Genomic DNA, 11,932 nt, shown 5'->3' on the forward strand with positions numbered 1-11,932 from the left:
GGGGCTGCTGGGGACAGTCAGACGAAGCTTGCTGCCCAGAAGCGCACAGGGAAGGGTAATGTTGCTCACACCATGCGTGCATCACCATCTGAACACTTCCCCTTTCCTGACCACACAGCACCAACATCTTAGTTTTAATTTTGTCCGTGAGGCCCCTACGCATACAGCAAAGTGCATTTTCCTGAAAGTCAGTTAAGTTCTGCTTCCTGATTCTGGCCGGAATAGTTTAAAATAAGGAGGAACTTTGCTTTTCAAGGCACGCTCAAGTGGATCACGCCAAAGCGCCCAAGCCCAGTACCAAGCCCTGCCATCGGCCCCGTTCAGTGGCCACTCCAGCTCTCACGGCCGTTTTTCCCCCCACGGTTCAGAGTTCACAGCAGAGCTAGAAACGAACCCGCTGCTTGCTGCTTCCCACCCAACGCTCCTCACGCGGGGTCAAAATGTCCCCATCCCTCCCCAGCTCATCGCCCCGGGGGTCCCGGGGACCCCACCAGTACCACGGCTCCATCAGAGGGGCAGAAAGAAGGAGCCCAGGGGGGAAGCCTGTCCTGAGCCCTTTCAGAAGTGGATGAATGACCACAGCTTTACTTGCTGGATGTGCTAAAAAAAATATATATAATAAAGCTCTTGGTTAAGCAGTTTTTTCCACCACGGATGCTGCTGTGAGTCAGACTGACCCCGCGGCCGATCAGCATCGTTTCCCTTGCCCGGAGCGGGGAGGAGAGCTTCCACAGCTCTTCCATCTTCCTGTCAAGTATCGCACGCAGCGTTAAAACCCGGCAGAGCTGCCTGTCCCTCGCTGTCACGCGCAGCAGGCAGCTACAGGCAGGATTAAAGATTTGCCTAAGATCAGATGGAGGAAAGGTGAAAAACAGGTCACAGGGCTGCTGACACCCAGACCTCTAATGACTCTTCGGAGAATACCTCCATCCTTAAAAATAAATGTTTCTAGCACCAGTAATCTCCAACATAACCTTTGCTATTCGCTATATTTTCAATTCCATCTAGGGACTAAAAAATCTTCCCATTGGGGTTTTTAATTTATTTTTGAAGTATCCATCTGATTTCTCTCTGACTGAGGCTTCAGAGCGAGCATTCCCACACCACCCATCACCAGTGTGAGGGATTTCAAACCACTCGCAAACGCAGGAACTTTTTTTACAGATGATAGGTTGATCCCTCCTTATTACTAAAAATGATTTAAAAGTGATACCACAGCGGTATTGTGATTGCTTGAGCTTCCAGTGGACCCTCTCACATCACTCAGCAAACCACTGGAAGGTTGAAAACAAGTAGCTTTTGGTCTTGGATGCACCAAGAGCAAAGGAGATTAAGCACAGACTCCTGGATGCCCAGACCAACCTCCTCAAAGCAGAGAGGACACTAGTACCCCAAAACACGTTTGATTCATGCTCACTGGACACTCCTGGCTCACAAATCCAAAGATATTTGCAAAAACCACCTGCTGTAGGGTAGAGAAGGGAGATGGGGGACAGTCGGCCACCGTGAGCTCTGCAGTGCTGTGATGTTCTCAACGGGGACCAGGCGGGGATCACTCTCCTGGGCTTCTCCTCCTTGGACAGTCCTGTTGCTGTCAACAGATCAAATTCTGCTCTATCTAATCCACCGGTTCTGCTAAAACCACCTGGGCAACAACTTTTTATCTTTATCCTCCTCTCTGCTGTCGGGCAAGTGAAGCAAGGCTGGGGATGTGCCCGCCTCTGATAAAAAGTGAATGGGAAACCTGGGCAAACCTGCGGCGACGTGTAAGGTGGCCTTTTGGCGATGGAGTCCACAGGACTCCTGCTGGACCCTTTCGGGAAGCAGAAATCTGTTTACTGACAAGCCAGGTCCCCTCACAAGACATTGCCAAGAACATGGGAGTCTCCTCCGACCCTTCCTCTCCCTCTTTTGGGTTACCTGAGTTAAACCAGCACCCCATCTTCACCTAGAACAGGCCAACGCCCATTTACCAAAATAACCACACACTTGGGCCTAATTAGTAGGTGCTAAAAAGCAAAATTGGAGGTGGGCAGATCTCCCACAGCTTGAAGCACCACCCTTGGTAACTGCGTAGTTAAAACAGCTTCCATCAATACCTGGTTTGTGGGGGTTATGGACACCCACAGCCCCCCCAATCCACCCCCCATAGCAGAATGACCCCCAGATATGACGCTGAGCCCGGTGGGTAAGACAGAAATTGCTTTTTTTACCTCAGTTAGGAAGCTCCTATTTGTTATTCTGCAAAATCTCTTTCTTTACTCCTGCTCTGATAACACTCAGAGATCCAAAAGAGGATTTATTGCCTTTTTAGGACATTTCTAAGCAATAACCTTTGTTAAAGCACCCTAACTGCACCGGCTGCTGAATACACAGGTGGTGAGTTATTTTCCATAATCATTTCCAAGCTAGGCAAGACTTGCAGCATGCAATGCCTGAGCACGAATTCCTCCTTAGAGAAGTCTAATGTTCTTTGCAAATCTTGTGTTTTGATAATGATCGGGAGCCTTGTACTTGTAGAGCCCCAACTGTTGGAAACGTTCGGAAGGAGAATAAAGGAGCCGGTTCCTCCTTCCCCACCCTCCTAAAACCTGAATTCCAGGTTCTGCAGTTCTGCTGCAGGAATGCGATTGCCACACTGCAATGGTGGCGGCAACGTCTAAACGCCCCGGGCTTTGGGGCTGCGTTGCTTTTCCAAGGGGGGGGGGGGGGGGGGGGAATAAAGGGCTGGTCTGGATCACCCCAAATTCAGAGGCTTTAGACATGTAGAGGGATAATTACTGATTGTCCGTGGATCCGGATGACCTAATAGCTTCCGTCATGATTAGAGAGTTCCCCTCCAGCAGAAGAAAAAGTACCGGAGACGCTTCTAGGAGGACATAAGGCTGTTTGGTTTTCAAAAGCCAAGCACTGCTGCTCATCTGAGGCACACCTGAGCCGAAGCTCGGGGGATTTCCACACACACACGGTGGGATTTTCCAGTGTTCCTCTGCAGGTATTTCCAAAAAAACCTCCACGTGACAAACATACGTGGTGAGAAGATCACATTACTTGAGACGCAGCAGTAAACATGGCCTCCTGCGCTGTTCGGGCTAGCGATACGAGAGTTACCTGGCACACGGGCAGCAATAAATTGTGCTCAGCGCCGCTAAAGGAGCCACAGGACTGGAAGGGGGCAAGCTCCTCGCTACAACCAGCAGGAAGTATTTACAAAACAGGGCACAACACCCTGCGAGACCTCAGGGTTTAATTAAAGCAGTATTTCTATTTTATTCCCCTCCCGCAAGTAGCTTTTCTCTTTGAGAAACCTCCGGTTCTCCTCTTTAATTCTTCCTTGCTTTAGGAAAGTCCTCTGCTATCCCCATTACCCAGCCCCGCTCAGCCGGGCGATGGGGGAAGAGCAGAGCAGGGGGCTGCCGCTGGGCTGAGCCCTAACCCGGGCTGTCACCGGCACACTGAAAGCAACCCGTGTAAAACGCTGTTTTGAAAATACCCAAGTGCTACCAAGCAGATGTGAACACCCAAATCACGCTACCGATACGTACGAGGTTTAACCGGGCTCCTTCTCCGAGAGCGGCACGCAAGTCCCTGGCTGATGATGGGGGGGTTACGCAAACCTCCCCGCGCAGGGGAAAAGCCCAGGACTGGTTACCAGAATCATCGCCGCCTCTTCGGAGCGGCCACCCACCCCAGGCCCCGCCGTCGCCGTCACGAGGCGGCCGTGCCGCGAGCCCCCCAAACCAACAGGGGTTCAGCTAAAAAGTACACAACCCCACCCTCTTTTTATTTATTTTTTTTTTTAATTGCTTGTGAGTAGTTAGCAAGGAAGTGATTTGGAAAGGTGCCACTGTACCAAAAACATAGTTGGAACAAAGTTCTCAGTGTTTTACTTGCTCATTTTACTCAACCTCGCTCTAACCCCCCCTCGCCCTGCTGCAGCCGAACAGCTCCATTTGTTTCCAATCACAAAACTGGCTTGCAGATTGCTTTAAGACACGCCTTTAAAAACACTACTAAAAAACCCTACTACGTTAAAAACACCCTGCAAAAACCCCCAAACTCCAACACAATTTTTTTCTCAGAAACTTCAAAACCTGAATCTTCCCCTTCTTTAAAAATATATACGTAGGGTTGCCTATAGAAATGATTAAGAGTCACCTGCATGCCGGTAAACTAAATGCTCGATTAACTCTGTAAACTCCGGTTAACCTGAAGACGGCCACGTCCCGCAGCACGGTCTCCCTCTGCCAGAGCCCTTCATCGCACCCAACGCCCGGGACCGCCACCCCCCCGCGGGTCGGGGTCCGCATCCCCGCACCCCCCCGGGGTCCCCGCATCCCGTGGCGGTACCCAGAAGGCGAGGCTCAGCAGCAGCAGCACGGTCTTGGAGGTGATCACGCCGCAGTCCATGTCGTGGGGTAGAAGGAGAAGCTCTGGGACAGGCGAGCGGGGAGCAGCTTTGGGTCCCGCGTGGGGCCGCCCCCGTGCCCGCCCCGTCTCTTCCCACCCAAGGGGGCGGCGAGTGTTTTCCCGTGGCCAACAAGGCAGCTTCCCATGCAAGGGGGTTGGAGAGCGCCAGGAACAAACGTCAAAGCAAATTATTGTTGACTTCGGTGTGGTTTGGTTTTTTTTTTTTTCCTTCCTTCTGCAACTTTCAAGCTTAAACTGAGATTTTGTGAAAAGCTCTCACTGCGGCTAGAAGTTTTCCATCCAATCTGCCTTCCGGGATCGCTAACCCACAGCTGAGCATCTCCCTTCATCCAGCACTTCTCATCCTGTTCTTGGTTTGGCACCGGGTCGTGCCCACCTTTTCAATCACACGCACCACGAATACAGCTCCAGCACTCACCAGCACGTCCTAACCACTGAAATGCGAGGCTGAGCAGCCGCAGGGAGGGGGATCTGAATCTGGAGGCTGCAGAGGGCTGCAAACGTCGTTTTATTTCCATTAAAAACAAGCTGAAGGGGTAGGGCTGGCAGGCAGGGGTTTGTTTTGCAAAGATCTCTGGCAGCCCGGACTGAGCTGAACCCAACTCTCTGCTCGGACGCAGGATGCAGCGATAACAAATTTCCCGTCTTTGCCCCTTCCCGGCGAAAATAGATGTGATCCAGTTTCCTTCGGGGGATATGGATTTTCGAGGGTTGTGTTGATGTAGCTCTCCAGCGGGAAATCACGGAAAGGGAGATCACGGACAGTCTCTGCCCTCAGCCCGTGAATTTAAGGCAGGCAAAGCCGCTGCTGCTTTGAAAGGCAGCAGAAGAGCCTGTGCCGGCTGCCGGAATCACCGAAATCCCCACGCAGAAAGTGGGGTGAAGCCCATCTCCAAAATTAAATTCCTTTAAGAATAAAGATCAGCGCAAAGTCAGGCCTGGACGCCAGCGCTGACAGAGCTCCTCCTGCCAGCCAGCCTGTCTTTGCCGTGATAATTTCTATTACAGCAATAAATACAAACAAAGTGTATAATTTCATTTTTAAAAAATCAGCATTTTCACTTTTCCGTGCGGTGTGGCAGGCTGAAGAAAGGAAATCACCTGAAAAACATTTATCTTCATAATTTTGTGGGAATGACTGGTAATCTGGGGGAAATACTTTGAATTAGAATGAAAGGGCAAATTCCGAAGTTTCCTTTGAAATGAAATGTAAAGGAATGAAAAAAAAAAACAACCACCAAAGAAACCACCTTGCCAACCAAACCCCATCTTTCTCTAATATTTCTCTAAAATATTGTTTCCATTTTTGTCGCTTGTCAGTTCTCTATTTTATTTAAAAATAAAATAAAGGTAGTTTCACAATGAGAAGGAAATAGTATTGTTAATCAAAACGTTACCAGCTGTATGCTGTTTCTTTCAAAGCGAAATGTTATTAAAATCAACGCTTTTAATCTGATTTTTTATTAAAGGTGGTCTAGAAAGTAACTTGCCAGAACAAGGGTGTGCCCGGAGAGATGTATCCCAACCGTCGCAAACAGCCCTGGTTATGATATTCCGCACCGCTCTCCACCAAATTAATCTTACAATCAAGAGATTCCTGTTGAACGTGGGATTTTAAAAAAGCAGTATGCTGGAAATTTCCCAGTCAACTTTGGAAAGGAGTGGGGAAAAAAAGGGAATTAAAAGTATGTAACATGATAACAGAAAGATAACCTAAAAGGAGGCTCGGTTTCCAGAGCTGCTCTCTGCCTTGGGACCTTTTGCCCTGGATTAATCGGTTGGGTTTAAGCCTGAAATTGGTTTAGGAAACACGTTGGGAAAACAAGAGGTTTCCCGTTGATTTATTTATTGCATGTTTTGCAACACGTAACCTCCGCAGTTTGCACTGGAAGCCGTAACATTTGGTAGGAAAAGGATCTTTATTTTTTCCCTCATCCACCAGGCATGATGTAAAGATAAAATGATGTAAAGATAAAAATTCCCTTCTGCACATCAGACCACGTATCTGAAAATATCTTTTAGTTTTCTTCCCGCTAGACTAAACAACTAGTCAGCTCTGGTATTTTCCAGATCCGATTTTCTCCCATTGAGCCTCATTTTTCTTGGAAGCGTCTAAAAATGGGAAGCGTGTTCCCCGAGGCTTTGGCTGTGCCGAAGAGGAGGCCGGAGCCCTCTGGCTTCTCCTGCGGCGGCGTGGCGTTGCTGACTCACTTCCAGCTTGTGATCGTCTATTGCTGCAGATCTATTTCTGCCGAAGAAACCGCTTCCGAGCCAGCTGTTCTCCATCCGCTTCTCCCGGTGATTCCTGCCGGGGTGGGCAACCCTGCCCTTGTCCTTTCTGCGCCACATCCCATTTTTCAGCCCTTTCCTCCAAATCCATTTGGAAACTCCGTCCCTACCCCAGTCCCGGCCCTCGCCACCTCCACGTGCTCTCCAGATTTAAATTCTCCATTCTCTCCTCCAGGTTGTTACTGAAATTAAAACCCGCAAGAGGCGGGTGCGGAAGCCCAGGTGACAGCAAACTGTGGGTGACCGTCCCCAGGCCAGGGATGAAGCTGCCGTGGGGTGCGGGGAGGTGCTGAAAGCCTGATCATATAATATTTATTGCTTCTTTCCCCACAAGGCCTGGTACCCATCACAGAAGGAAATGAGATTAAAGCGAAACCGTTTGTCCTTGACAAATCTACGTCGGCTCATATTCATCTCTGTATTTTCTTCTTAGTTGCTTATGAACGATTTCCCGATTACTTTTTCCGTGGTCTCTTTGATGTTGTTTTTCAGGAACTGAAGTTAATTGGCTTGTCATTTCCAAGCCATTCCCTTTTTTTTTTGTTTTAAATGGAGCCTATATTCCCTCTTTCTCAGCCCGCCAGCACCTCACCTCCCTCCTAAAACCCCCATTGCAAACAGCTCTGCGATGGCTGGAAAACATTTTTGAAGTCCTCTAGGACGAAGTCCATCACACAAAGTTCGTTTGAGAACCATCAGTTTATAAAAGCTCAGCGTAACCTGCCCTTTCCTCGCTCTCCCGTTGACTCTAACCCTTTATCCCTGCTTTCCGCTGTGCCAGCTGACGATTGCGCCGGACATTTTGGTGACCAGTGGTGCAATGGGGACAGAAAATCGGTCTCCGGGGGTTGGCATGGGAGGATGACGCAGAGGCACCTTTCGTAGTACCTGATCTTATTTCTCAGAATCGTTTGGATCTCTTGAAAAGACTCATGTAAAAATAACAGCAAGAAAAGTTTACAGTCAGCAGAGATAGCTTTTTAGCTAAAACCATTGAAATAATCTTTTATGGAGACCACAAAATTAGCAAAAAGTGAAGTCTGAGAAACTCAAAACTCAAATACTTTCAGTTCCTCTTTAAATACTCCAGCTGGGTCACACACTCAGTTCTTGTCCCAGTCGTGAAAAAATGTGTTTCCCAGCAACAAACATTCACATTGTCTCATTTTTACAGTAGGAAAATTGTTCCCGCACGGAGTTTAATTAGGAAGGCGAGGACTCTACATGGCTCTCCATCCCACGCCATCAGAGAGCCCGCCACGGCAGCTGCACTCACTGGAGCGTTCACGTGCGAGGATTTGCAGTTTAGACCTTGCCATAGCGCTAGACATATAGAATTTTGATTTCTACCATACTTCAGTACTCCGCTGAGCAGGTACTATAGATAACGCCGCACCGCCCCCGAAGCTGTGACTACAGCAATTTCAAGCCTTACGCTCCGCTCTGCTCCATCGACCCTGATTTGCCGGGAGGGAAATTTTGGCTGCCCCACCGGTCTTAACCCCACTTGTTGATCTGGTGACCGAGGACGTAGGTGATGAAACCCCAGAAAGATGCCTGGTTAGGTCTTCCGTGATATTTCGTTGTAGTTACAAGGTACGGCTAAAGCAACTCAAAGATGTTTTGGTCTCTGGATCCCAGCGGCAGCAGTGAAAAGTTGGCACCTAAAACCAGATGAGGCTCCGGGACTGTGTCCAACACAGGGCTTAAACCAGTAGCTCTAGAGGGACGGGAACACTGACAGCACTGGGTACCGGCAAGCCCGGACAGGAGGACAGAGTCTTCTCAGAGAAACCTGGAGCATGCAGGAAGGAGAAGGAGGAGAAGCTTGCTGAGGAGAGCACTGGCAGGTCAGCTCTTGGGGCAGGGAGGCAGGGAAAGACCACAGGCAGCTTTTCAGAAAAAAGTGCAGTTTTAATGGCCGGATCCACCAAACTGGGTAAATATGCTTCTGGAGCAGCCCTAAGATACACTGTCTGTGTTCATGATGAACTTTTCATGCTGGGATTATTCACCCCTCCTTCAAGCTGTGTTCCCTTTTTGTGGTTACTCTTTGCTCTTTCAAGGTTGAGAGAAAGAAAAGAGAATAACATCTTCTCTACTCGCCCGTGGGTGTGGAGAGGGGAGAGCAGCTGATCTTCTCTCCCACTCCCTTCCGCTCTGCAGGTCGGGGGTAAAAAAGAACATTTGTCTGGCTCAGACGCGGTCAGGGAAGAGCTCTGATCTTTGCAATTCTACATTTAAACCACGACAACCAAGCATGACCCATGCATGCAGCTGATAGCACCAGCCAAGGCCAAACGTAGACCTGTCCCATCACCTGGCTCCTTTATTCACTCAGAAAGTTCACAGATCTCTTTTCAGCTCCTGATATTTGAAAGCTGACCAGCGACTCCTGGGTTCTAACTCAAAAATTTCTCAGCCTTCACACGAAGCTCAGAGTTGATGAAATGTTAAGAATTACTCATCTCCAAATGATGCGCCAACACTAGAAGCTTGCGTCTTGCTGCCATGCAGTTCCATGGGGACCCGCACGGCCGCAACAGAAGCGCGTGCTTTATTACAGATAACCCCGAAGAATGCTGATAGTCAACGCTGCTTAACGATGAAACATCTGCAGGACGCAGGCTGCAGAGCTTAGTACCAGCACGAATTCAAATTAATCATGAAGGCGAGAGATGAGAGCCAAGACGTAAGGCTGCTTTCTTGGGAGAAACCACACATTCCTGCCGCAGCTGGGGCCGCGTGGCTCTGCACCAAGACACGCAGCGCCGGCTGGCAGGTACGGGCTGTGAGACAGGGCTGAAGGAAAGGCTTTATTTTTAACTTGTATTTTTAACGTACGTTAGTATAAGTTCCGAGCTCTGCTACTCATGCGGAGCATGTCAATGGAGGCATGTTTGTGTGACTTTCCTATCCCCTTTCCTGACTCAGCCAGTCATGTGGATCTGAGCAAACAGCAAATCCTCCAAAAAAATGAATAAAAGTACCCCAAAGACAGAAAAATCAGGAGTCATGATTTCCCTAAGCAAGTATTTTGAAGACTGGCTGAAGGCACTGGCAGGAAGGCTTAGAAGGGAGCATGACCAGAGGAACCTGAAACGGTCTGGAGCGTGACCGCTGAGGAAACCCCGGGGGGAATTCAGAACCAGAGAGGAACTGGCAGCTTCTCAGAGCCCAGCCTGGGAAGCCCAGGGCACCTCTGAGGGGAGAGAAGGACTGTTGATTCTGTAGAAGGAAGGGACCTGGCGCACCCAAGTGCTGGCTCACCACAAGCCCACACAAAAGGAAGAGGCAGCCACTGTAGCAAAAGTTTTGTCTTTTATGAGGAGTGGGGATGACTTTGGTTCCCTTAAAATTAGTTAATTTTTCTTCTGGAAGAAGTAAAGGGTTTCTTTTGTAGAAAGAGAAGGGGGAATTTTTCATCAGCTGATATCAACCAACTTCTCACGCTTCCTCGAAGAGCTTAAAGGCCTTACTGTCCTTGCCGCATTTTCCCACCACGGATTTTTGCTCTTGAAAAATGGCTCTGGTTTGTCGAGTTGCTTTAACTCATCGCGTGGCGCTGTCCTTCCCTCGTGCCAACGTTCGCGGTCTCGCCGCTGAGCCAAGGCCGATCAAGCCCGAGGAGCCACATCATCCTGTTGCTAGGGTTTAGCTACATGAGCTGTATCTTTGTGCCGATCTGTCCGAACGGGGAGAGAAAGGAGAGGTGACTCCGTCCCTTTATGCGACCGGCTGCACTCCGCTTAAAGCGGTTTCAAACCTCAGCCCACATCTAAGGCTCTGGCTTTTGTGCAGTTGTTGACACCTGAGTGTCAAGCGGGGCTTTCTCCTGGAAAGTTCCTTGGTTGTTCCTTAAGAGAGAGGTTTCAGGAAGGAGAATCCAAGCCAGCAAACCCAGGACAGGCCATATGCTATACATATCCTATATATATATATATTCCCCCTGCGAGGAAACCCTGGAGAACAACGCAGCGACCAGGATCCCCTGTGGCACATAACTTAAGAGGGATCTGTTTTTTCATCTAACATTAAAGTCACAAAACATCTGTCATGCCTTTGGACTAAAATCAGCTTTTTCAGGAGGAAATCTTTTCAAAGCTGGTGGAGGGACTTCACAAAAAACATTAACGGGGAGCCTGGAGGATCCACAGCCCCCCATTTTATTTTAGATTTGAAACAGATGGAAGTGCTGCACGCTTATATATTGTCCATATTTATTTATTATACATAAAAGGAATCTGCGGTTTTGTGTAAAAGTTAAGACTAAGGCAACATTTCCCATTAAACGCCCCATAAAATATTAGGCAAAACTATTAAATTCAGCCCTCCCAACACTTAGATACGAGAGTTTTCAGCAGGAAAAGCCACAGTTCCCAGCAGTGAAGTTGTTTCCCTCTCCCAAACATCTCAAAGACTAAGTCACGATAGGATGACAGCGTTAAGTCTCTACCGAAATAAACTTGAGATTCAAGTTCAAGCACTACCGCGGTGGCATAACACATACTCCAGCGTGTAAATGCTGTGTATCATACAGCGTGCTTTGATCGGGTGAGGATCCCATCACTGATACCTGAAGCAATTGCACTGCAAATTGCAGTGGAAGGAGAACAAGCTTTACAGTCAACTTTAAACATTGACCTTTCCTCCTTTGGATCATTTTTTCAACTCGTTATCAGCCAAGTCCTGATTATCTGCAAGAAAGCAAAGTTCTTGGCAGTATCTGTGTTCCTGGGCTTCAAAGCTTCAGCAACAGCTTTATCCTCTGACTTCTTTGGGGGCAATGAACTCGAAGCAATCGCTGATCCACAGCCAATGTTGCCTTTCCCATTTTCCTCCGCCCCGGGCAGCTCCGGAGCTCGTCGGTCGGTAGGACACGTACCACGGGAGGCCTCTACCCAGGGCCTGCCCGTCCTGACCAAGGAGCGGTGGGGTTCACACCACCACCGCCAACCCGCGGGCGCGGGGAACCCATGCTCGCCATTAAAACTCCATCTTCTCTTTTATTCTCTTATTAACTCAAAACTTTTTCACTCTCGTACCCACCTGTGCCAGCCTCTGCTCTCACTAGGTGTCACCAGCGCTTCCCAGCGAGGTAGCGTTACGCTGTGGAGGGGCACATGGCTCTGTGGGGCCACGGATGTTCTGTCACCCTCGGAGGACCTGCGGCCCCGCAGCCCAGCGCCCACACGGCTGCCTGCGGCCCGGG

General features: G+C 49.2%; 1 protein-coding gene across 2 annotated transcripts in view; it reads right to left on the bottom strand.

The window, feature by feature from the left end:
• Window positions 1-11,930, bottom strand: part of LOC309602245 (tetraspanin-36-like) — a 30,677-nt gene extending 18,747 nt beyond the window's left edge. The window contains exon 1 of one of the 2 annotated variants that reach the window (XM_082335645.1): window positions 11,770-11,930. Coding sequence is in view for 1 of the 2 variants with exons in the window: in XM_082335644.1 (XP_082191770.1) it covers window positions 4,351-4,410 (60 nt within the window). In the remaining variant the exon portion in view is untranslated. Of the gene's footprint in view, window positions 1-4,350; window positions 4,468-11,769 lie in introns of those variants that run through there. The other variant, XM_082335644.1, reaches the window with a different exon arrangement.
• Window positions 11,931-11,932: the final 2 nt, after the last annotated feature.

The sequence above is a fragment of the Platalea leucorodia genome (genome assembly GCF_965183815.1).
Source record: "Platalea leucorodia genome assembly, chromosome: Z".
NCBI lineage: Eukaryota > Metazoa > Chordata > Aves > Pelecaniformes > Threskiornithidae > Platalea > Platalea leucorodia.